This window comes from Apostichopus japonicus, chromosome 10 (assembly GCF_037975245.1).
Source record: "Apostichopus japonicus isolate 1M-3 chromosome 10, ASM3797524v1, whole genome shotgun sequence".
NCBI classification, from domain to species: Eukaryota; Metazoa; Echinodermata; class Holothuroidea; order Aspidochirotida; family Stichopodidae; genus Apostichopus; species Apostichopus japonicus.
Window position 1 is genome coordinate 16,921,860 of NC_092570.1, and position 27,469 is coordinate 16,949,328.

The 27,469-nt window shown below is 36.9% G+C and overlaps 1 protein-coding gene across 5 annotated transcripts; it reads left to right on the forward strand.

Annotated features, from left to right (window-relative positions):
• Window positions 1–1,876: 1,876 nt before the first annotated feature.
• Window positions 1,877–26,084, forward strand: LOC139975388 (calpain-5-like). 5 transcript variants are annotated; one of them, XR_011795728.1, is made up of 14 exons: window positions 1,885–2,044; window positions 4,802–4,996; window positions 6,121–6,252; window positions 10,338–10,546; window positions 11,834–12,032; window positions 13,743–13,939; window positions 14,501–14,578; window positions 15,507–15,702; window positions 16,561–16,674; window positions 17,454–17,650; window positions 18,661–18,785; window positions 19,265–19,401; window positions 20,396–24,600; window positions 24,681–26,084. XR_011795728.1 is itself a non-coding variant. In XM_071983326.1 (13 exons), the coding sequence occupies exons 2-13, from the start codon at window positions 4,823–4,825 to the stop codon at window positions 20,579–20,581; spliced, it is 1,944 nt and encodes a 647-aa protein (XP_071839427.1). In that variant the 5' UTR covers window positions 1,877–2,008; window positions 4,802–4,822; the 3' UTR covers window positions 20,582–26,084. The 5 variants fall into 5 exon arrangements, 4 of the variants coding, with proteins under 4 accessions (XP_071839427.1, XP_071839425.1, XP_071839426.1 ...); XM_071983326.1 differs by having other exon boundaries at window positions 1,877–2,008; window positions 20,396–26,084; XM_071983324.1 differs by having other exon boundaries at window positions 20,396–26,084.
• Window positions 26,085–27,469: the final 1,385 nt, after the last annotated feature.

A 27,469-nucleotide genomic window follows, 5' to 3' on the forward strand; every position in this document is an offset into this window, starting at 1 on the left:
TAATATTGAAATCATTGGGGAGACCGGAAGGGGGGGGGGGCTGGTTGTAGCACTTTATATGATTGTGGTTGTAGATGGAAATTCTTTCGAGATAGAGAACAAGTTCGTTCATACCGAACTAAACATAGATGTGTCCTTCATGAGTATGGGTAGATGCATGACTGCAGTTCAAAGCCTCACATATTAATTACCTGAACAAGTCGAGTGTTATTACTATCAACACAGGTGTTGGGTCAAGTTGTGACAAGGCATTGGGCAAGTTGTAACACCGTTTCTTTCTTAAAAACAACATCAAATATGGCTGAACCAAACTAGTCATAAAATTTAAGTTTGATGCCCCAACACATGCAAAGTCAAGTTGCCTTTCAAAACGCAATAAATGTGAGTGTACCATGTACACAGAGAACGTGCCAACTTGTCCTATTTTAAACAGAAGAACACTGACATAAATTCGAGAAAATATTGAAAAGTTCAATATTGAACAAAATCTGTCGGAATCGGAAGAAAGAAATTGATATTCTGTTGCCATTCATGGCGTGAACGATTTACAGTAAAATCACTGCGACCGCCCATGTTAGCATGTTCATTACACAAATGTAACCTACATATAATCGTATCGTTTACTTCTGCGATCCAATTCCACGGAGGAAACGTCTGAAAATACCTGTTTGTTCATTGCAATGGAAAGAAATGACACAATTCCGCAAGCTACATCGGTAAGACTGGAAGAAATACACTATGCAATAAGGCTAGCCACGACAGTGAAAGTAAGTCCTAAGCCTAACGGTCGTAATAAAAACAGAGAGATTTGATTGGCGCATGCTCTGTTGGGCGGGGCTTGCAAATTTGATTGAAGTTTGTAGAATCTACGGACTCGTGTAAAAAATCTGGCGAAATTTATTCAACTCAATAAAAAAATGGATAGTTATATGAAACTTGTATAGATCGGAGTCATTTTCACTGAGGATTGAGGGCAGTAAGATGGAACGGTCCAAGTTTCAATTTGGCAAACAAACATTGAGACATTAAAATCATTTAAAAAGTTATAGGCACGATCACTATGCCTACTTGGTCAACGAATAATGGTGTTCTGTTTGTCCTGCTCAGAACTGGTCAACAACTAGCAAAATCTTTAGCTCCCAGTCGACATAACATTTCTCCTTTACTTTGTCAATGCTGCACGCACTCAGTACCAAAGAAAATCAGTTTTCACATGCACCTAATTAGGTAATAAGTAACATGAGCATGTCAAATTTTGGCATCAAGAATACTGCAGCTGTTTCACATACATTACATACTGGCAGACGGGGTAAAAGAGCCGCGGTTTGTTCTTTTTTTTCTCTCAAGATATCATTTTGACTCGCACATTCCGTCCAGAAACTTATATCCATTACACTCTTCCCAAGGAAAAGCGGCTACAAACTTAAACTTTGTTTGAAACAGTGTACTTCTTTAAAGCTGCCGAACTGCGGGAGCACTATGCCCAAAGGAATGACCCGAAGATTTTTAATAGTATTATCTACATGAGCTTTTGGCGTTCCATACGCGTGCCACTTGATCTCACAGAAATTAATTTCTGTGCCGACCATTTCTATGGTGCCGAAAGAAATTGAGTATCCACAGATAAGCTATAAAGAATTTATTATATGTTAGCTTTAATCATTAACATGATATTTTTGCACATATACAATTGTGTATTAATATTGTGTTACATGTAATGAAGAAATCATTTAAATTCATGGTAATTTGAATATTTCTGATATATTCGATACATTTGGTGTAACTTGGCAGCAAATTATTGATCAAAATAGGCGTGGTCAAAAGAGAGCGTATGTTTACAAAGTTCATATTTGGGCTAGGCGGCGGCGTAGCTAAGCGTACGTACGTGTGTGATACTGATAATACTACATTCGACAGGCCTGGGTAGAATTTGTATTTTCGAGTTGTACAACACTCAGTTACTGAACAGCGGCATACACACTATTTTCTTCATTGGAACTTGCCTTTCGTAAGATTTGTAGGAAATTTTTATTACAGATAATACGTGAGTACGAAAGTGGTTATGAAGATTGAATTGTTGAGCATTGAATTGTTGAGCATTGAATTGTTGAGCATTGAATTGTTGAGCATTGAATTGTTGAGCATTGAATTGTTGAGCAAGGCTGTGCGGTCTGTATTGCATACTTTGCGAAGGGAGTGTACAGTATCATTATCAAAACACCATTCGCCCGTAGGCGTAAGTAGGGCTCACACCTAAACAAAGTTCATTGCATTGGTAATGGTAGCATTAGTAAATATCATACACACAAAACGCTAACATTAGAATTAGAGTATGTAGGCCTAGTTATGATTTTTAAAGGTGAAGCGCAGTAGCATTGCATTACTACAAATGTACAATGTAATATGGGGTGTTAATTCTTCAAGTTGCTCAGTTGAATATTAACCACCAGCCTGACAGTAATTGGAATTAAACCTAACAAGTAACATCGGTGTTACTGAACATTACTAGGCTAGTCTTAGTTAGGTTTAGAATAGACCTAGCACGTAGCATAACCAATTTACTTGACTTTTTCATATACAATTTGTAGCATTGATTGCCCCATAGGTCAAACTGTCAGCAAATCAGGAATATCAACAAATCTTGTGTCCATACAAAAGTTACAATAAAATAGCCAGATTTCTTCCAGGTACATTAATATGATCAGCTTTCATGGCGCAAAGTAATTTTCTGAAATTTACCTGTCAATCAAATTGTCAATATTACCAGTCAGCTAGTCCTTTGTCTGTTAAATTTAAAGCAGAGAACATGTTTTGAACTTTTTTGGCAGTATACTCTGTACTCTAGTTCACACAGTATTGGTGGTCAAAGGAAGCAGGTAGATTACAGTTTATAAAATAAAAAAATTCATAGCCTATGAAGTTTTTATCATATGTATATATACACAATTGCAAGAGAGAAAAGAAGAAAGAAACAAGCAAATTAGTATTAATAGTTAATAACATACATATAACAATTTCTGTCTCAGCGACACTTTTCTAACTCATCGTTCCCGTAGGAAAGATGAGATATTGTTCAGTACTTAGCCCCTTTGCCAATTGGGCCACATAAAGCAATGTCATTTGCCATAGCAACAGTTGGCATGAAAATTTTTAAGTTTCTTGAGCAGCTAGCCATGGTGGGGTACCCAAGGGTGACCGGACTGAGGGAGTGGTCAAACTTTGTCAGTGTGTGTGGATCGGTTGGTGTGTGTGTACAGTACAGTAGTTACAGTATTGTTCAGAATGAAGTGAAGCTCATCTTATTTGAATTTTCTCTTTCGAATTTGAATCGTTTAATACACATACAGTAAGACTGATCAACCTTAAATTTGTTTTATTTACTTCTATTAAGTTTCACAGAGTGTATACAGGTACATAATTCTTGATTATCATCTTCATTTGAAGCCAACCTGCGTTATTGCCCGTATAACAAAATTTTGCTACCCAGACAGACTACTGGTATTCTCCACTTTATTATTATATTCATAAATGCAAATCCTACCAGCAAATGCAGTTTATGTACAGTACTAGGGGTAGTCATACTGTTTTCTGTTAAAGGATTCATCAAGCTGATCAGATTACTGTATATGGATTTTAATGTAATGACTAACGTACACTGTAATTTGTACCATATACAGTATACTGTACATTCCTAAAAGCAATCAGGCAGTTACATTACTGTACAGTACTGTAGGTAATGTCAGTACCAGCTGAAATTTACAAAGATCATCAAATGTCTACTGTACTGTAGGATTGGGAATGATGCCTTTCAAAGATACTGAAGGCCAACTTTACTGTGTTTAATTTAATGAAGCTAAAACACTATACATTTGCCATAAATGTTTAGTGCACTTGTAAATGTTGTCTGATGATCGCTCAACGTGTGAAACTACCAGTAACTACCAACCAAACGAACATTTTATTAGAAAAAACCAGAGAAATAAGATATGACTCATATTTGACAAATAAGGAGTATTGTTTTAGAAAATACATTGGAATTTTTCGATCCCCTTGGGACCTTCATCAGCAATACTTGGCAGTTGAATGAAAAGTACGAAATGTAACACAATGCAGGTATGATGCTAGATAAGTGTTAGTTGCATTGATGGAATTAGAACCTAATAAGCCATGACTATACAGGAAGTGGATTAAGAAGCAAAAAACAGATTACATATGCTTGTAGAACTGATAAGGGGTCCCAAGTCTTTGCTGAGGCTGGTGTGATGTGAGACTTATTACGAAGATCCAATCAAGTTCTTTACGTTTACATTCAGTAGCGGATTTAAAGTTCGAGGCAATTAAAATACATTTTAGGTTTTTGAGAGAATGACTATGAAGATTGAAATATTTGGATATAGGGAATCCTGCAAAATTATCACGAATACATTTTTTGTGATTACACAAATTTGATTTTCTTTATAATGAAGATTGAAATGTAGATTATTCGAAAAGACTACAAACACAAAATTACACATCTGAACACTTTGGGTGGTGGAAAGAGAAGGAAGGGTCGTTGACCAGTCGTGACGGGTCACTAATTATTGTACCCTGTAAAATGGTCACCTGTTCTCCCCAGGCACTGTAGAGCAAGAATACTGGGCTTGTGAGGAGACAGGTTGGCTTGTCACAATTTGTAAAGTCAACCAGTAAGTTTTGGGATGTTTTCCTGTTCAATAATCTGATAACGTGTATCTCTTTTGCAGTACATTTCTAATCCATTAACATCAATTCCTCTCAACTCTTGATGTCTCATATTCTACAGATTATACAATAGATACCAAGGATGGGTATTTTGTCCAAGGCCCCAACGCCATACAAAGGACAGAAGTACGAGGACCTGAGGAAACAGCACCAGGCAAATGGAACTCTCTTCGAAGATCCAGAATTCCCAGCGACCAATGCATCTCTCGTCTACAGTCGTCAAGCACCCGGGCAAGTCACGTGGAAGCGTCCAGGGGTAATAACTCTAGGGAAACTTATGTTGTTGTTGTTGAAAATTTCAAAGGAAATCTTCCTCTTGTCATTTCTATTTCCACCACTTACTGTACGTACAACCCATCATTGCACCGAAGGGAATGACATAATAATAATATTCCACTTTTTAAAGTGTCTTATACCAGTGATAGATCTCAAAGTGCTTTACCCCTGGTCAATGATAATTTGTCCCAGAGACAATCCCTCCAGACGGCTGCAGTTATACACTGCGCCCCAATGACAAGTTACCTCACAGGTACCCATTTAACCCCTGGGTGGAGAGAGGCAATTGAGATCAAGCATCTTGACCAAAGACACAACGTAATGAACTAGGCAGGAATCGAACAAGCAATCCTTGAATCACGAGTCCGACGCCTTAGCCAATTGGCCACCACGCTCTCTGATACTGTTTGCATTAAAAGGGATAATTATACAGTCTAGGCTACGTTTTGCTACATTCTGTGTATCTCACTAAAATACTGTAGCAATGAATAAAAAACAAATCAAGAATACGTGAACAGAAAATATTCAATGAGTACTATTAACTGTACTGAAAGTCAATTATGAAAGAAATGAATAGAGAAGATAGGATATGTATCTAGGAAAAAATGATAATTCTCTTAACAGAGCTAATTCCTTACAATTTTCTCACGAAAGGAACCGGTGAGATTTTTTGTTGAACCAGTTCAGTACATCTTAGAAGTCTCTTCTGTGTGAGGTTTCATAGTTCACACAATTCTTTTGCATCAAATATTCAGAAATTGAAAACCAAGACAATATATACTGTACTGTACAGGTCATCCCTGAATAGCGAATTTGATATTCACAATAGAAAGATTATATAAATAAACTGTACAGAATATTAGTCAACTTTCGGTCACACATTTTCTCCCCCGAAAGTGCTGTCCGCATTGTGTTGATCAGTGCTGTGAACTCTAAATTGAAACAATGTAATAAAGTTTGTTCTAATCATGAACTCTATGACCTTTAACAATGACAAGGTTTTCCGACAAGGTAGGGGTAGTACTGCACAAATGTGTGTACCGTTATAAATGACAAAGTCATTTTCTGTATCACAATATAGTTTTTTCCCCCATTTTTTTTCAGGAACTGTGCGACAATCCTCATTTTGTAGTAGCAGGTTTTAATAGCGGAGATGTTCATCAAGGTTCCCTTGGTAACTGCTGGTTTGTTGCTGCGACTGGAAACCTGGCCCAGGAGAAGGAACTGTGGGAGAGGGTAGGTGCATCTATTAAACACACTATATTTACCCTGTCAGAACAACTCCAAGAGTGTCATCTCTAGAGGAAACAAATATGAAAATTTTCTTCATATCGACCTCAACCATGGTGATGCTGAGGTCAGAGGTCATTGACTATTCTGCCTGTGTTTGGGGGGTCAGTGAACATTTTCTCATTGTCATGTAGGTTATCCCTATGGATCTGTAGATGGAAAACAATTTGGGAACATGGAACAATTTATTGCTCAAATCTTGTCTAGCAAATTTGAAGGTTCTGATGTTTGTGTCTTATATAAAAAATATGGGTTCCTGTGTAAAAAAAAACCTGCTCTACATCTTTGCCATTGCATAAAAACTTGACCATTTTACGATGCAATACTGGATGTATTATTCCCAGGAGAACCTGCAGTCGGTTGAGAAACTAGATTTGAAACTTGATTTTAAACATCTGCACTGGCACAAAGATTTGACAGAACCTAATGAGCTGCAGTATGTTGTGGAATATATTATTACAGTGATTAAGTTTGTCTGTAGTTGTTTTGTGTTTATAAGTGTTCTGTGTATATGTTCTATGTATATGTTCTATATGTTCTGTGTATATGTTTTATGTATGTTCTATGTGTGTATGTTAATCTGTGTATATATGTTCTACATATATGTTCTACATATTTTCTACATATGTTCTACATATATATGTTCTTTGTATGTATGGTCTGTGTATATGCATGTTCTGTGTATATGGTCTGTGTATATGTTCTATGTATATGTTTTGTGTATATTTTTCTCTTCAAAGATCACTACCACAGATGAGTATTCCCAACATATGTGTCAAAAAACCGCACCCAGTGTTGTGTTACAGTATCTATCTATATCTTTATGTTCATATTGAAAAGTACTAGACTATACATATTGTGAAAGAAACCATGAACAGTGCATTCAGCAAACACTGGTTTGTTTACTACCGTAGATTATGTTTAATTAGTTTTTCAGTGACTACAGATTAGCACAGTCTGTTGCACACCCCTACATAGTGTGGATGGTGTCATTTTTAATCATTTAACCAACTTTATTATTTAACCTTTAAATTTCTCGGACAACTACTCATTTACTTTATACCAGGCATACTATTCAAAAACAATGTTTTCTCAAAAAGACAAACTTGTGATAAAAGCAGTCGCTTCGCATTCATAAATTTGCATGGTGATATATCATTATCACTTCTGTATGGTACGATCAACCAGTAAAGGTTAGAAGTACAGCACACTGAGTTCCGCAAACATCAATTAAAGGCCAGGAGATAATAGGATGCGTCACTTCTTCAAATGGCTTTTCAAGGAATTGCAATTTTTTTTTTATGATAATTTTTTTGTTATCCTTTGTATCCCTGTAATACATTGTAATGGTACTGTACTAGTACTATGCCACTCTCACTGACACATAAAAAGGGTTTGTTTATTTGTTTGACACATAAATAGGTATGTTTACTATAGTGATATGTCTCTGATTTTGTGTCATTTTTCAAAGCTGTGTATGATTTTGCTTTCAAAACATCATTTCAAGAGTTCAAACTTAGCATCAGCTTCTGTCTTTCTTTCTTAACTGTTTTTATAAGTTTCAATTTTTTTTTCAAGTTTTATTTACTTTAAAAACATTGTTACAAATATGACTGTTTCATTGCATCTAAGTCTGTAGATTGGTTCAATGATATTCTTCCTGTTGATCTGCACCTGGCAATACAAACCAGATTTTCTCGTTTCAAAGCAAACAGAATTACCTTGTAAAAACATCGTTCCTAATTACATGTCAATGAGAAAATGCTTTTATTCCCTTATTTATCATAGAAAGGTCTGAAGTGAGTGATTAATCGTTGTGAACTATCACAGTACATTGCAAAAATTGGCAACCTTTGCTCTTTATGTTGATTAATGATTAACTAATTGCCAGTTGAGTCAAAGCTGCATGGTGAGAATGTCACCTTCTTATGGTACTACTCATACAGTAAACTCTATAAAGATATATACAGTGTTCATGTACAGCCGGTGTATGTGGATCTATGCCATGAGGTCTTAAAGGGAATTAAATCATTATTAATTACCACCCTTCCTTCCCTCCCTCCGTCCCCCCCCCCCCCCAAAAAAAAATAATATGCTAGATAGATAAAAACTTCTCACATAATGTGCTAATGATATGTTTTCTTTAATTATAATGTCATCCAATTTGATCCACTTTTGGCAACTTTTGTGAAAACAAAAACAGGTTAAAGGGTTGTACTGCATGTGCTGGTGATGGCGTTGTGTGGGTGTGAACTTGTTTTGTACTCTGAGGACTTGAACAAAAGAATTCTTTGTCCACATTCATCATTTGAAAAGAAAAAGAAAAACAGGTTAAAGGGTTGTACTGCATGTGTTGGTGATGGCATTTTGTGGGTGTGAACTTGTTTTGTACTCTGAGGCCTTGAACAAAAGCATTCTTTGTCCTTATTCATCATTTGAAAAGAATCACGTCCTCTGAAGAATTCTATTGTTATGGCTTAAGGGGTATTGTTGAGGTACATGGATCTGAACAATGGGAACAACCATGGGGTCCTATGTCTGAATAGGTGAACACGCCCAGTTTATGTACAGGTGTGTGTAACTTGTAGTCACTAAAGCTCAACATAAAACAGCATATACTTGATAAATATATATTAATATAAATTGATCTACCTTAGTCTGTACAAGAACACAATATCTATGAAGGTGAAAGGTCAACTGAGGCCAACAAAGGTCAACTTCCAGAACACCTTATATACACATGATAACTCCAAAAGTTTAAGCTTTGATGACCTACTCAGTGAATCCAGTCAATTATATTTTTGTGCGGAGGTCAAAGTATAGTATCTTAAAAGAATAGATACTTCAGCTTGAGGGGATTATGGTTTTTGCGACTTTATGGATTTTCAGTATATTAAGTGGCAATCTTTTTTCTTTTGTGATTCAAAACTGTTTATAGAGATGGCCTTTGGACGCAGATCCATCTGTGTATGTACTCATTCATGCGTGTCTTTGCATTTAACCGTAGCAATGACCGCGTGTACAGTAGGTGTAGAAAGTGAGACCTCGAAAGTGAAACAGTAAATGGAAAGCCCTGATGAGTTCCTCTATTCAATCGTGTTAAACAAGTTTCACTCAAAGAAAGCAACAACGAAAAACACAGAATAAAAAGTGTGACAGGAAAGTGCATTGGTTGAATCATGAATGAGCTGAACTGGTTTCCATCAAGTTGTCTTCAACGATGAAATGACAATGAGTCGGAAAATCTTTAATGGTGAAAAAAGAAAAAATCCAGCTCCCAATTCATACTGCATATTCATTCATTCACACATTCACTTCTTATATATATGCAAATGCCTTAACTAACTGAGCTATGTATACACACTAATACTATATCCAGAGTTTTCACAATCAGGGATGTTATCACTCCACTGTAAGCCTCAAGGCTGTCACAAACTCACAATAGTATGAAATAACAATTTTTGCACCGGTCATTAGTCAAATAAAAAACTACATGCACAGTGAGTGAAGAAGGGAGAGAGAGGGTGGGTGGTTGGGGGGGGGGGAGTTATTTTAGATAAAAGAGCTATGATACAGTAGATTGCACTGAGAGCTAAAGTACCTTTAGTTATTCAGAGTGTGGTGATGGGAGTTAATGTGAATGATTAATAAATTTCAAAGACAATGGGTTTTCAAGTTAGAGCAGATTATATATGCTAAATCATATGATGGCTAATATTACTGTATATACATGTTGTATCTTTGAGCATACTCTGATACAGAATTTTGTACTATGAACAGAGTAAATTATATTTCAAGAAGGATAGTCACTGATATATATTCCAGGAACCTGTACATAGATGATTAACTGAAGGAAGTCAGTTGTCCCATCTGACGACCCCTTGACCTGTACCACCTAGACCCCACGCATCCCACCACCGTGGCCAGACCATTAATGAGACTCCATACATTCCATGTGGCCTTGTACTGTTGTACGTTTGTTTCCTAGTTGGATTGTTATTTTTTTTTAACGACTACTTCTCTCATTTCAGGTGATCCCTAACGCCAAAGAACAAGACTGGGACGACGACGATAAATCTTCTTACGCCGGGATCTTTCACTTCCGTTTCTGGCGTTTCGGGGAATGGCTGGATGTAGTGGTCGACGATAGACTGCCCACCGTGAACAATAAACTCACTTACACCCACTCACAAGAGGGTAACGAGTTCTGGAGTGCCCTCCTGGAGAAAGCCTATGCCAAGTAAGTTGACTGTTTCGTAGGTCTTACGGACAAAAGAAGGTTTTCCTTTAGAAATTAAAGTCGGCGCCAATGGGAGAAGATAAAAAATTGTTGACTGAGATAATTATGGGTACGCATCTTCTGGATGAAGGAGATCAGCATTTGTTACTGTAATTCAGCTCGATAGCAAAACGTAGACAAACTGACCATTTCCTTTCTCTGTCCCTATCACCATGGAAATGATCTCGATCAGTATAATTAACTCCATAAAATGCACATGGTCCACATGCTCCTTGTTCACGTTTTTACTTCTGTTTTTTCGATCAAAGTCGAGGGCAACATAGGTCTCAATACAAAGGTTTTGCGAAGGTTAATTCAAAATTGTATTTTCGACTTTTGTATGATTGAAGAAAATAAATTACTGTACACCATTATACATCTGAAAGCTCCCGTTTTGTGAGAAAACTGAGGGCCGAAGACCCAAATTTGTTTCTTCCTTGGCCATCTTAAAGTTGTGACCAACAATTTATGTCACTGCTGTTTCCAGGTAACATCTTCAAATCCTGTTTTAGCTGCTAATTTCTTTGCGCTCTCACAGTTTGCAATTATATTTGTTAGTTTTATGATTAATCGATCTACGTATTGTGCTTTACACTTATTTAGACAGCTTTTAGTTAAATTATTAAAATATTAATAGCTTTGAGAACTTAATACCTACGACCACCGGGTCACAGCTGTTGTATTGTACCTGGTACAGTGTGTGGATCCGATACCAATATTTGAAGTATCTTGATATTAAGAAACTGAAAAGCTATCTTAGCTGCGTACTTTACGCACAACCGATACTAATGACCAAGTGTTTAGCTGGTGACCTGTCCAGCCATGTATTTGGTTGTTAGGGTTTAAAAAAAAATTAATAATAAATAGAATAGCAAACATTACTTGTGAACTGTACACTCCTTAAGGAATAAATTTTGAGAATTGAATTGTACAGGTAATGGTTTTGCTGTTTGTTCCCTCAGACAACCTCAACAATATTTGTTTTTTTTATTTTTTGTAATGATGTTTCAAAAGTACAGGTACACTACTGTAGCTTTCCAACAAGGAGTAATGAGAGCCAGAATTAATTTCCTGTACTGTAAAAAAATAAAAGAATAAAACAAACAAAATACCAAAACTAGAAAAGTGTCCTTGAGGCAAACACAACTATTAATACTGTTGCAGTTTAGCCAAGAAATGTAGCAACCAGCTTGACTTACTATCTAAAGCTTTCATAAAAAAGTTTTGGGTTTACTCTGTTCTTCTCAGACTAGCCGGTTGCTATGAGAACCTTGATGGAGGTAACACAGCCGATGCCCTTGTGGACTTCACTGGCGGTGTGGCGGAGAGTGTCGACCTACAGAACACTACTGATAACTTCCTGACCAACGAAGAGAAAGCCAAAGAATTGAGATCGAACATGAAGAAATGTGCAGAGCGCAAGTATCTGATGAGTGCGTCCATTAAGGTAAATCTTTCCAGAAAGGTTTTGCAGTTAATCACAGGTTTTTTTTTCTTAAAATTGAATAGTTTCTCAACCGACACTGTATGGACCCGTAATTAGTTCAGGAACTGTATGACTAACAATCGCTCCAAAATTTCTGCCTTTTATTTTTTTGGTCATCGATCACCGCTATTTACATTATAGATCAGACGGATCAGACCCTCGGGGTTTAGCATTTCAATCGATTCTCCACCCCCACACATAGACACTGTCCTTGGTGTCGTACAACAGGCTCACAAAACCACAAGTCTCGGATGTGCAGTGCTGCTACTAATGCCTTCTACTACTGTGTTAAAGGACTTGCATAGCAAACAATCACAAATTTGGGTCAACCCCAAGCTTCATTTGCATTGCATATTTAACACCGAGGACAGGGTCTGATCCTCCCTCGGTCCTAGCCTATTTCAGGCTTCAAATCAACTTTAACTCACTTGAGCAGGTGCTTGCAGTCTAATGTAAAGGGTGCCATAGAGTCATCTATTGTAACTGTATAATGTCAAGATCACAAACCTTCTGGTACAAGTAGATGTAGGTTCCTTTAAGAGACTAATCTCTGTTTGAACACGCTTAACTAACAGAAACAAGTTCTTAGGCATTTAAATGTGGAGCCTTTATCTCGACATATATCATTTCTTGAGAACATTGCCTTTTTCTGTTAATGTTTTACAAGATGAATCTTTCATTCGTGTAGTTCACTCCTTGTCTGTTCAAATATTTGCGTGGGAGTTACGGTTGGCTCATCGAATATACATTTTAACCTTTGACCCCAGGAATGATTTTTAAATACAGCAGACAGCTTTAAAGATATACTTTAAGGGTAAGGTCTGTTTCAAAGTACAAAGAGATTATTGAAATTGGACACTATTTACCATGTAGATGATTCCCTATATTCCATGGTTTATTCTCTTTACCATATAAGGCATGAATGAAGGGGGCACTAGATGGATCTTTGTGAGCCGCACAGAAATGTCATACCGAGTCGGCTGGGCCTCACGTCTGGAAGAATGTGCCCCATCACCGGGAAATGGGAATCGTAAATGATTTGGCAAGAAAAGGCTTCTACTTGAACATTGTCAATCTGTTATGTTGAAAAAGCCTATCACAAAGTAGATTCTAGGCTTCTAAACCAAACTTCCAATAGTATAAATATCTCATTTTGTCCTTGCCATAAAATTCTGGGGATGCCACTAATAGGGCTTTGAAAACCTCGGGACCATAGAAACTTCACCAGAGGGCCAGACTTTGCTCACCTGTGTTAGAAATGGGTCCATTTTCTTGGTGCTGCTACAGGGTCAACTTGTATACACTAGTTGCAAAGAAACTATAGCCAAGTCGACTACCATGCGATTCAGTTTTTTAGAAAACAAATGCTTTACCGCACAAAATTTGTCTCGAAATACTCAACTGATCCCAGCGATCTTCTCGGTTTTCAGTATTAGTTAACTTTCTCGGAATGGATAAATGCATCTGTCCTTTGTCATCTCTGTGAGTCACTTGTTCGATGTATATATTAAGCAAGATTTGAACATTGTGTTCAGGTGGATTGACTTATTATCTCATATTTGTTCAATTTTTTTTTTTTAATGATTTTTATATACTTTTTATGATTTTATGATTATTATTTTATTATATTTATATTTATATTTTATTATCATTATTTTTTAAACTGAATAGGTAACTTCAGCTGAAGAGATGGAAGCCAAGACTGACAGCGGTCTGATCAAGGGACATGCGTACGGCATCACAGCGGTGAAGACGGTCAAGCTGGCCGACACCGGACTTCTTGGAATGTTTAACAAGCAGAAGATATACCTCATCAGACTACGTAACCCTTGGGGAGAGAAGGAGTGGAATGGGGCCTGGAGCGATGGGTCAGTCTTTTATGTTTCAGTTCCTCCTCCTAAAAGATTATTTCACAAAATAGGAGGGGGGTAGGGGAGGGGACACATTTTCAGTTGCTTTGTCTTAATGTAAATTGCTCTTTTGAAACTAAAACTTTCATAAAGCTAAATAGCTTCATTTAGCTCATTAGCTGAAATAGTCAAATATAGATCTAAATAGAAAAATAGTAAACAAATAGTAAAAAGGTAAACAAAAATATTTTGAAAGTTTGAAGGTTTCTGTTATCATGTGAATTTCCAGCATGAAGAGTGTCTTGGCAAAAAAATGAGGGGGTGGGGGTTGTGGGGGGGCAGAGACAGGTGTAGAAAGAAGCCCACTTTAGAGTGGCACTTACATTCATTAAAGTCTGGAAAAAGTTATGCACAAATCCATTGCAATATATTTTTACCCCATTTTCGAGCTGAGGTGAAGGTTTTTTTTTGAAGGGGTAGACCGCAGGGTACCACCATGGCCCACCTGTTACAGGTTTCACATTGTTCCTTTTTGTAGTTTGTTTGTAAAAATTATATCGTTTTGTTTTCCCATCATAGATCTGAAGAATGGAACAAAGTCTCGGAAAGTCAAAGGAAAAGTCTTGGAATTACTTTTGAAGATGATGGCGAATTTTGGTAAAGTTTCAATTTGATAATTGGAAAGAAGTTGAGAGAAAGTTGCTGCTTTTGCGACATCATTTTAACCATTCCTGGTTGCATGATTTTTTTTCTCTTTTATACCACTTCCAATGCTGGAGATAAACCCCCCCCCCCTCCCCTCCACAATGTATCGTTTACTTGGAGAATTTAATGTTCATTTTCCTGTTACATGGATAGTCACTTGAAAATGTACACAAACTGTTAATGTCAACCACCATAATCATACAAAGTATTTTGAAAAGAGCAAAGAACTGTTTCTCTTTTACTTAGTATGGAACTTGAATCAGTAACGTTAGAATTACGCAGCCTTTTACTCTATCAACTTAGCTTTCCAACTCGTTTGTAACCTCTATAGCCATTACTGTGTAGTTATTCCTACATAACCCATTCATCGCTGGTGGGTGACAGTGAGTAAGCCACACCCCACCAGTTTCACAGAATGCAGGATCCAGCTGGAATTCATGAGAAATTTAGGATCGATTCCTTACCCACGGCAACAAGAATTGCCGCAATGGGGAAGGTGTGTGTGCGTGTAAGTGTTGGCTGTGTGTATGTATGTATGCGTTTGTTTTGCTATCTGACCGAGGACTTGAACAAAAGAATTCCAGGTCCTCGATTGTGATTTCTAAAGAATCACCACGACGTCCTCCGAAGAATTCTATTGTATCGGGTATTGTTAATGTTAGGGTATGTGGATTTGAACAATGGAAAATACAATGGGGTTCTCGGTCTGAACGTAATACAAACTATGTATGTGCGTGTATGTATGTATGTTGAGTGCAATGATTTGAATGGTGATCTCCAAAAGATATTTCATAGTTATGCTGGACGTTTGGCCACGATCGTCTAAACCAGCTTGATCGTATCTTTACTCATATCTGCCGGGTCTTTGCCATCATTTCAGGATGCCCTACGAAGATTTCCTCCGCCATTTCACCAACCTCGTCGTCTGCCGTATGCCCAACAAGACACTTTTGAGCTTGAGCAGGACCTGGCACGAGAGTCTCTTCCTCACGCAGTGGAAGTATGACGCCAATCGTATTCAGAACAGAGCAGGAGGCTGCATCAACAACAAGGATACATTCTTGCTCAATCCGCAGGTTTGTCCCCCTACCGCTATCAGTTCAGGAGACATGTGTCCCCAGAAGAGATGTGTGTGTCCCCAGAAGAGATGTGTGTGTCCCCAGAAGAGATGTGTGTCCCCATAAGAGATGTGTGTCCCCAGACGAAAGAATCAACAGTTTTATGATTAAGTGCACATGATCAAAAATAATGTAGAGTAACGTTAGTAAAATTTGTGTAGATGAAGAAGTTAACTCTTGATTAATTAACTGGGCATCTTCTTTGAAGTGTCGCTACAGTTCTAGCTTCACTGGTAATAGTTCTAACATCGTTTGCTCAAAATAGGACGGGGGTGGGGGAGGGGATTTGGGGAAGGAGGGATTTGATGTTGTTTTTATACTGATACAGGACTGTTTTAGGGTCACAAATTCTTATGTTTATTGTTAAGTTTTCTTGTTGGTAGTGCCATTCACAATGTTTGAAGAAATATCTATCTTACAATGCAATCATATACATGATGTGGCAAACTCAAGCTGTGAAGCAGCAGAAAACTTAGTCCCAATCTTTAATTATTTCCATCATTTTGGTTTCGTTCATTTCATTTACATATGTCATACATTTCAGACAAACTCACCATTCAAATCTAAAATGTAAATGATATTTTTGTTTTATAAAGAGAAAGGAATGAAGAAGAAGTTATTAATAGTATAACTGAAAAAGGCATTTGTATAGCACAAAAATAAAGAAATAGAGTTTTCTTAGAGGAGGAATTCTAAACTGATTGTAATCTTGCAATTTTCAGAAAGGGGTAACAGATATATTTGGAAGTTTGGTTACAATCACTCATTAAAAAAATCAAAATGGACATAATTTTTTTAATTGGTTACATTCTTCAGTTTCTGATCAATGTGGAGGCAGACAGTGACGACATCATGATCTCCCTGAGCCAACCGGACACACGAGCGGACAAGAATGAAGCCAACAAAACTATGGGTTTTCATGTCATGGAGGTAAGGGACGAATTTGATTAAACTTTTCTTTATCTGAAGGTTTGGATTGACCCCTTCCTTGGTGCTCTCAGGCACTCCCTCAGGGTCAGACTAACACCCTCTGGTGCCCTAAGTCACCAAAGGTTTCCCCTCCCCCAACATTTCCCCACCCAAATATTTTTTTAGGTTTTGCAGTTGCAACCCCACCCCCCTCTCCTAAAGAAAGAAATTTGGTAATAGCTTGTCTGGAAGAATTCCTGGATGAACCTTGATCTTGGGGGTAAGTCCCTCATATGCCTATGTACAGGATATTCCTGGGCTGTGTCCCGTAGATGTGTCTTGGACTGTGTACTTGTGTCTGTCTGTATTAATGTTAGAGCGTTTCCTATCAATTTTGTTATCTACACAGGCTTTTTGCGGGTAGATAAGTAGTTTGTGCTGTTTTTTCTTTTCGTAATCCTCAGTTACGCGTGTGGTAGATGGCAATTCTTTTATAAGTATAGCGTTAGTTGGACTAGTCGTATCAAGTTTCGTTAAAACATAAATTAAATATATTGATGTGTATCATCCTGTCTGTTACCTGAGTCGTCGTTGTTTCTTCGCCTTTGGTGTTGCCGTCTCTTGTCAAGAAGTTAAAAGAAACAGGTAGGGCGAGATAAGCCAGAGTGAGTGGTTAAACATTTTTGTTATTCACACTTCAGCTGTGATGCAAGCTTTGTTTTTCTCTTGAAGACGACACCTTTCCTTAACGGGGGAATATGAATTGTCATGTTAAATCTTCAACAAATGTCTCATTTCAGGTGGAAGGCAATCGTACGACAAGAGCCCATAAAGTCGGTACTAAGAGGTTAGGTTCCCCCTTCATCAACTCCAGGAGTGTCTTTGCAAAAGCAACGCTGGAAAAAGGCAGGTACATCGTGGTGGCTTCCACCTTTGAACCTCAGATAGAAAGCCCAATCATGATGCGGATATTCTCGGATAACGGAGCTAAGTGCAAGTAAGTCTCGCCAGATTAAAAGGGCCCCCCCCTTCCCCCCAAATTGCTAGATCTGCTCCCCTGGCCATCATATTTGAAACATCACAATGCATACCCTGCATTCTTTCCAAACTCAGGCATTGAGTTTTTCATGCTTTTTAACCCATTTTGCTAAAAACTTGCCAGTTCATAAAGTATCTACTTGTTAAAATCATATTCCCACTGTCATTTTTTTTTTATACATAAGGGACATGTGTCTTTAACTGGCAGAAAGAAACAAAATTCCATTGGCGAACGGGGAAATCCGTTGACATCTAGGCAGTAAATAGACTGAATTTTGAGGCTTGAAGCTTAGAATATGTCTCTGTGGTGACCATAGCATTTTGTGAGGACCTTCCTGTGGTTCACATGTTCTGCATTTGTGAGATGTGACCTGGCCCTTGGGTTGACCAGATTTGATTCTGAAATTATGAAAATCTCAAATATAAATCGTAAAGATATGTTAAAAATGAAGAAAATTTAACATAATTTTAGCTTTTGAAAAACAGTTGCAATTATGACATCACATGTTGCGTACATGTTGGTCCACTTTTCTGGAGTAAGGGAAAAAGGTATTGCCAGTTAAAAATATATTACATGGCATTTGTTATGTTCAATCCACTGTACCTCCTGTAAAGGGACAGAATATTGAGATGCGATATTCAACATTACAGTGTGACAGTGCATTTCTTTTTACGATAAGTGTAAGATAGTCTGCCAACAGAATTAATCCCCTTGAAGAAGTGCAAACAACAGTATTGCCCAACTGAAGAATGTTTCGAAATTCTTCACGAGAAGAGGACTTAAAACAAGTTGCATCCTCTTGTTCCTCCAAGTCAAGTGTATCCTCCATTTTTTATTTATTTATTTTTCTTCTATCTTGTCGATGTCGTTAAGAATCTGTGGACGATATCTTTTGTTACTTCATGCCATCTCACTGCTTAATGTTAAAATATCGCTCTAAAGAGTTCTGTTTTCTTCCTGTTACCTAGGCAATTAGACGAGGATTATCCCATGATTACATCGTTTTTCTGCTGCACGTCTACACCGAGGGTCGCCACACAGCTGAGGGTCCTCTCTGCGAGTAACCTGGAAAAGCAGGACAGAACAGGGGGAGGTAAGAGTGGGTGTCCATCCAGAGGAGTGCACATTTTTAAAGCGTCCTCCAGGCGTCATGTTCAGCTCAAAGTAGTCACTCAAACACGCATAACCATCAATAGTATCAAAATAGATATAACCTAAACTCTCTTAAAAGGCAGGATTCAGAGATTCAAGTCTCACAGTGAGAACATGAAAGTCATAACTTTGACACAGTCAAAGCGATTAGAAAACAGTATAAAACTCGTCCTAAACATTTACAGTTCACAAAGTGGTCCGAGTCCTCAGAGCGACAAACTTTGATAAATATGTTTGTCGGAAAGTCGAAATATATCGAGTTCAAGATAAATGGCGAGGGGGGGGGAGTGGTCATGATGTAATGAAATTGGGCTAGAAATAATTCTTCTTTCCTGTTTCACATTCAGAGTTAACCTGATTTGGATTTAAATAACATCTCTCTGTTCAGCATCTGCTTTTTTCTTCCCCCCTTCTGTTCAGGGGCAGACCCGTATCTCTACGTGAAATGCGAAGGTCAAGCGGTCCGCTCGATTACGAAGGAGAACAACCTCAATCCGGAGTTTAACTTCTCAGCGATATTTTACAGAAAGAACACCAGCAAACCGATCATCATCGAGGTAAAATTTGAATAAATTTGGCTTCATATTTTCTCGGGAGAAATGAAGCCTAGGGAAGGAAAACGTTATGGTTTATGATAAATTGAGAGTCTTTTAGGCACGTGCCGGAAGCAAAGGAACCTCTGTTTGGTCATGTTGGTGTGTGCGTGTGTGTGTGTGCGTGTGTGTGCATGTGTGTGCATCTGTGACACTTGCTTGGGTCCGCGATAACTCAACAACAGAGCAATGGATGTTTGTCTCACTTGCCTATATAGATGTATCATAGTGAGAAGGTGTGCCTTATTGTTTTTGGCATTGACCTTATGAATATTAATGAGGTTATGGTGTCAAAACGTAAAGATCTGTACGTTACAAAACATCTGCAAGCTTACATCGGATTGAAACCAAACTTGGTATACAGTTGTTGGGCTGGGTGGGCCCACATTTTATTTCCACCTCAAATGCATTTTGTGACACATTCTTTGGGCCCAAATTTGTGGGGCTCATATTTTTTGGGACCATTTGTGCCAACATTTGTTTGGGTGCTATATTTTGGGGGGCAAATATTTTTTTTTACTCACTTTGGTTGGGCCACATATTTTTGGGACCATTTAGGCACAAAATGTTATTATTTTGGGAGGGACCAACATCTTAAAATTTGCAATATTTTAGAACCTTAACTCAGATTATATTCAAACTTGAAATACAATTGTTGGTTTATAGCTGGTACATGTGGGCCTAAATATTATGATATTTGGGTGATGACATGTACAACACTTTAATATTCCAGTAAACGATGAACCATAATACCTGTGGGCTCTTGTTTATGCAGACCATTTAAGCCTAGGCTAAAAATGCCAAAACAGGTGAATCTTTGTAGCTGCGGTTTTGATAGCTCAGTCGTACTTCCTTTTCACTGAAATTAAGAACTTTACCTTCAGTTACAAGAATATTGGTTTAAATTTTGAAAGAAAAAAAAAACATCTCAACGTCTTCCTTGATCCATTTTTTAAAGGTTTGGAACAAAAATGTTGTGAGGGATACATTCATGGGACAAGCAGTACTTTTGGCGACATCTACGTCAGGCCAGCCGGAGCAGTCCAGCCCCCGTCTCACTGGCAGGGGTCGAGACAGCGGGGAACCAAAGCCAGGGGTGCTGAGTGTGGTCGTGACCAGCTCCGAGGATCTCAGGGCTTTATAAGCTGCGGGGGACAAAATTGGAATCTATGACGGTGTTGGTGGTTACAAAAAATGCAAATGAGGTACAATTTTACAACTAGTATTTTGAGAGAAAGTAACTTCTCCTTCAAGGCTTCATTCTAGTAAAGGCAAGGTGCCGATTTTACATTCCAATTTGATGAACCAATGAGTTCTGTTTATTGGAGATTTGTGGAACTCATTCAAGACCACCATTTTGTCTTTTAAACTTTCTGGTCATGCCAAGGTAGAGCAATAGAGAGACGATGGTTTTAATGAGGGAAAAATTTCTCCCTGATTTTTATATGTCAAAATTTGTCAAATGTTATCCACAAAATTTGGCTGTAACTTGGATAACAACAGATGCACCAGTGGCCTTGTTAAGTTTCTCCAAATTATTCTGGTGTTTTCAACATATAAGCGGAATTGGGTGGACAAAGTTTAAAATTCTTACAAAAGCAAGTGGCCTTAAAAATTAAACAATTCCAAATTTGATTCTTTCACATGCCGTATGACGGTAGGTCTTTCTCTCAAGTTTGTGCTAAGGTAAACTTTCACAAGTAAGTAGAATATGGGTAGATGTGACTGTAGGGTAGGGTATAGGTTTTTAGGAGGTTAAGCTTCCAATATTTTTGTGATGAAAGAAATTTTTATAGCTTTCTCTTCCAAATGAAATATTTTAAGTTTCATAAGCTTGATGTCTTGTCGTTGTATACATTGTTGGGTTTATAGTCCCTATTTATTGCTTAGTTTTGCTAAACAGTAGAGAGTTCTCTTTAGAATAGTCTGGTTTGGTTGTTTGTACATTATCTGAACGGATACCTTCAACTTCCCACATCTTGCATGATGTGACATAACTTAGGACACCACACAGCTTGAATATATGGTTAATGCATGGTACACTAGGTTACATTGTTAATGCATGGTACACTAGGTTACATGGTTAATGCATGGTACACTAGGTTACGTGGTTAATGCATGGTACACTAGGTTACTTAATGCATGGTACACTATGTTACGTGGTTAACGCATGGTACACTAGGTGACGTGGTTAATGCATGGTACACTATGTTACGTGGCTAATGCATGGTACACTAGGTGACGTGGTTAATGCATGGTACACTAGGTTACATGGTTAATGCATGGTACACTAGGTTACATGGTTAATGCATGGTGCACTAGGTTACATGGTTAATGCATGGTACACTAAGTTACATGGTTAATGCATGGTACACTAGGTTACATGGTTAATGCATGGTACACTATGTTACATGGTTAATGCATGGTACACTAAGTTACATGGTTAATGCATGGTACACTAGGTTACATGGTTAATGCATGGTACACTAGGTTACATGGTTAATGCATGGTACACTAGGTTACATGGTAAATGCATGGTACACTAGGTGACATGGTTACTGCATGGTACACTAGGTTACATGGTTAATGCATGGTACACTAGGTTACAAGGTTATTGCATGGTACACTAGGTTACATGGTTAATGCATGGTACACTAGGTGACATGGTTAATGCATGGTACACTAGGTTACATGGTTAATGCATGGTACACTAGGTGACATGGTTAATGCATGGTACACTAGGTTACATGGTAAATGTACTAGGTTACATGGTTAATGCATGGTACACTAGGTGACATGGTTAATGCATGGTACACTACGTTACATGGTTTATGCATGGACACTACACTAGGTTACATGGTTAATGTACTAGGTTACATGGTTAATGCATGGTACACTAGGTTACATGGTTAATGCATGGTACACTAGGTAACATGGTTAATGCATGGTACACTAGGTTACAAGGTTAATGCATGGTACACTAGGTTACATGGTTAATGCATGGTACACTAGGTGACATGGTTAATGCATGGTACACTAGGTGACATGGTTAATGCATGGTACACTAGGTGACATGGTTAATGCATGGTACACTAGGTTACATGGTTAATGCATGGTACACTATGTTACATCATTAATGCATGTTACACTAGGTAAAAAATACATATTAGAAAGTATAAGAAAGTTATTTTTCATGATAGCATGTTTTTTTTTTGTTTTTTTTTTCATATTTTCACATATCAAGATCTGTGAAAGTGATCTTAGGCTAACTATATTAAATAATGCCTTGCTCTAATTATATTGTTATGAAGATTGTATTTTTGGAATACAGAAAATGTTTTAGCTAATTAATCTTTACTTGATAATGTGAAATCTTTAAACAATTGAATGTATTCTTAACAACTTAAGTCCTTTGCTATCATGTGGAAAACTAAACTACGCAATAATGCTCAACTCCATTGCTCTGTGAGTTGCATCGTTTCTGGAAGAAACCAACCAATAGGAAATGTTTGGTAACATTTATGTGGTGTTAGCGTAAAACAATTGATCTGCTCTTCTACATTGTGGCTACAGTACTATAGATGTCTAGGCTAGATTTGTTAATAGTTTTCTATAAAAAATAATAGCTTTAACCAGCTGTGCAGTACAAGTACAACAGCATGACTGTGAGTAAAACAGCATGAGTATCAGTACAACAGCATGAGTATCAGTATTAAGTAGGATTCCCCCTTGAGTAAGAGCACAAATATGAGTACAAGGCTCGATTCATGAGTACTAGCATTTAATCTTGTACTAACAACTATTGTAGGATTTCATAATGAGTACAACAGCATGAGTATGAGTACAACAGCATGAGTATCAGTATTAAGTAGAATTTTCTCTTGGGTAAGAGTACAAATATGAGTACAAGGCTCGATTCATGAGTACTAGCATTTAATCTTGTACTAGCATCTGTTGTGGGTTTCCATAATGAGTACAACAGCATGAGTATGAGTACAACAGCATGAGTATCAGTATTAAGTAGAATTTTCTCTTGGGTAAGAGTACAAATATGAGTACAAGGCTCGATTCATGAGTACTAGCATTTAATCTTGTACTAGCATCTGTTGTGGGTTTCCATAATGAGTACAACAGCATGAGTATGAGTACAACAGCATGAGTATCAGTATTAAGTAGAATTCCCCCTTGTTATGAGTACAAATATGAGTACAAGGCTCTAATCATGAGTACTAGCATTTAATCTTGTACTAGCATCTGTTGTGGGATTCCATAATGAGTACAACAGCATGAGTATGAGTACAACAGCATGAGTATGAGTATTAAGTAGAATTTCCCCTTGGGTAAGAGTACAAATATGAGTACAAGGCTCTAATCATGAGTACTAGCATTTAAACTGTACTAGCAATTATTGTAGGATTCCATACTGAGTACAACAGCATGAGTATGAGTATAACAGCATGAGTATGAGTATTAAGTAGAATTTCCTCTTGGGTAAGAGTACAAATATGAGTACAAGGCTCGATTCATGAGTACTAGCATTTAAACTGTACTAGCAATTATTGTAGGATTCCATACTGAGTACAACAGCATGAGTATGAGTATAACAGCATGAGTATGAGTATTAAGTAGAATTTCCCCTTGGGTAAGAGTACAAATATGAGTACAAGGCTCTAATCATGAGTACTAGCATTTAAACTGTACTAGCAATTATTGTAGGATTCCATACTGAGTACAACAGCATGAGTATGAGTATAACAGCATGAGTATGAGTATTAAGTAGAATTTCCTCTTGGGTAAGAGTACAAATATGAGTACAAGGCTCTAATCATGAGTACTAGCATTTAAACTGTACTAGCAATTATTGTAGGATTCCATACTGAGTACAACAGCATGAGTATGAGTATAACAGCATGAGTATGAGTATTAAGTAGAATTTCCTCTTAGGTAAGAGTACAAATATGAGTACAAGGCTCTAATCATGAGTACTAGCATTTAATCTTTTACTAGCATCTATTGTGGGTTTCCAGAACATCTAGAGTACGCACTCAAATGGAAATAAACACAGGCAAATATGAGTCCACGAAACTATGGTAGATTGTGAGTTCACAAACAGACCGACAACAAATCTACCTCTTGACCATAGACACTTTCGATTACCAATAGGTGTTATTGATTATCAATAGGTGTTATTGATTACCAATAGGTGTTATTGATTATCAATAGGTGTTATTGATTATCAATAGGTGTTATTGATTATCAATAGGTGTTATTGATTATCAATAGGTGGTATTGATTACCAATAGAGGTTATTGATTACCAATAGGTGTTATTGATTACCAATCGGTGTTATTGATTATCAATAGAGTTTATTGATTATCAATAGGTGTTATTGATTATCAATAGGTGTCATTGATTACCAATAGGTGTTATTGATTATCAATAGGTGTTATTGATTATCAATAGGTGTTATTGAATACCAATATAGGTTATTGATTACCAATAGGTGTTATTGATTATCAATAGGTGTTATTGATTATCAATAGGTGTTATTGATTATCAATAGGTGTTATTGGTTATCAATAGGTGGTACTGATTACCAATAGAGGGTATCGATTACCAATAGGTGTTATTGATTACAAAAGCCGATCATTGCCACAAATACACTTGAATTGAGCTCGTAGAAAACCTTCATCGTCTTTGCCCGAAACGTCCATGTGTAGTTAAAAACGTAGCGAGACCCAGGATATATATTCATCAGTGAGAAATATGGTGTAATGCTATGCGATACATATTAACAAACCTGCCACAGTCAGTACAGAATAAGGGAACCCCTTTTTGAGATTTGGGAGGAAACTGTTGAATGCTTTATACTTGTGCTGTTAATGCCTTTTGTCCTTGATCAAAACCAAAGTCTTAAGTTTTCACAAAATGTGTTGAAAACTACTACTCGCAGCTTATTATTTCAAGAGGTAATATTTGAAGAGAAAAAAAAACTATTGTTAGAATTTATTTGTGTTCTTCTCTTTCTTTTTTGATGGTGGTGGTTTGGCCTTGATTAAATATTAAACTATTTTTTATGTTCTCCCATTCTTATTGTTTATCTATTTCCATATAATTTTTCCTTATTGTATTTTAGTTGTTCTGATTGAATGAAGACAGCCTTTATTCAGTTGATTAAAATACTACTATATGAATATGGCAAGATATATAACAGTCGTATGGTTATCTCTTATGATCATATGCAAATTTATCATAATTTGGTGAAAATTAGCAACTGTTTGTTTTCTATTCTAGAGTAGGTATACAACTATGCTTTTTGGCAACCTAACATTGCCTTTCATGGTGAAATAGTTGGTTAGGCTGAACCAAATATGAAGCCACCAAAAAGAAGCCATTTTATTTTCATGCCTGATACAAAACTACGCAGATCGGAAATAACAAAAAAAAATAGTTCAACTTGGTAATTGCTTACAAGGTTCTCCAGATATGTGGGAATAAATATCTTTTTTTCTTAGAGGGGTGTGTGGGAGACGTATAATTTAATGGTCACATTAGTACTCATTGAGTGGGTGATGATATAAAGTTTAACAAAACCAAGAGTCATTTTGAATAATAACTGTCATTTGAAAATACTGCTTTTTTTTTTTTTTTTTTTAAATTTTAAACAACTTTATCTGTTTTTTGTATAAATCCAAAGGGATAGTCTGACAGGAATCTATTGTATGTAACATTTATATTGAACACGCCATGTGTTCAACACACCATGTGTCGAACACACCATGTGTTCTACACACCATGTGTTCAACACACCATGTGTTCAACACACCATGTGTTCAACACACCATGTTACCCCTGTGCCTCATTGCTATTTTTGTGGGTTTTTCGAGAATGGGACATTTGTAAAACATTCACGAGTCATGCATAATTTTTCTTACTTCCCTCGATGCAAAATTTAACAGCAGGTCAGCCATTGATTGCCTTTTCCTCATTTTAGAACAAGAGAGAAGAAAATGGTTTATAAGCTTTTCATAAATTATTGCATGAATTTTTTGAAGGCAAAATCGATAAAGCAGAAGCCTCATAATTATGTGTCAATATATTATTTTTTTTTATCATAATCTAAGTATGACTCATATTAAAGAATGATAACTTTTATAATATTCCAATCATGCAAGAACTTAAATCCTCCCTATAATCTGCCAAATTGAGTCACTTTCCCTTTTTGGTATGAATTTGGGTTTTTGGCTTTCTTTTTCGTAGCTTTCGTAGCCTAGAATATTTATCATTAGTCATTTGAAGTTAATCTCTTGCAACTATCAAAAATTTCAAGAGTTCATGTAATGTTTTTTTTAATCAGTTTATCAAATTGTTCTTCCTTAATATTTAATATTCTATTTAACTTGCATTCATGCCTCTTGTAGATGTCTCTTGTTATTATGATTATTATTCTTTTTATGGTAGCTTCATATATTGATATCTCATTTTACTATTATCTTTCAGGATCTTTCACTCCTTCTGTTAAACATCTTTGTATACTATTTAGTATAGTTCTCTTAGCCATGTACCAACATTCTGTTAACTGTCTTAATATTAGATAAATCTCTTCATTTTTAATAATTCCAGACTTTTGTTTCTTTTGTTAAATACATTTTCCATTTTCTAGAAAGAAAGAAAAATGCCATTTTCATCTGCATGTTATCATTGCCTGCTTGTTTGATTATTAGTTAGCAATTTTTTTTGTTCCATTCTTCCCTCATTTTTATCATAGTACTACGTTTCTCCTTACCATCTTTCATTCAGTGCACACTACATTTCATAAATTTACATATTCATAAGTCCCTCTGAAAATTTCAATCCAGTTACATTCGGCATTTGCTCATTCGTACTACTCGTTTTGCCACAAGTGAAAAATAATATTGTCAAACTAAAACTTAGTTTCAAATGTAGCGACGAAGTTTTTGAAGTTTTTGGATGCATGAAGTTTTGCTTAATAGTATTATTAATATTTTTTTGTGAGGGGGGGTCGTGTTTC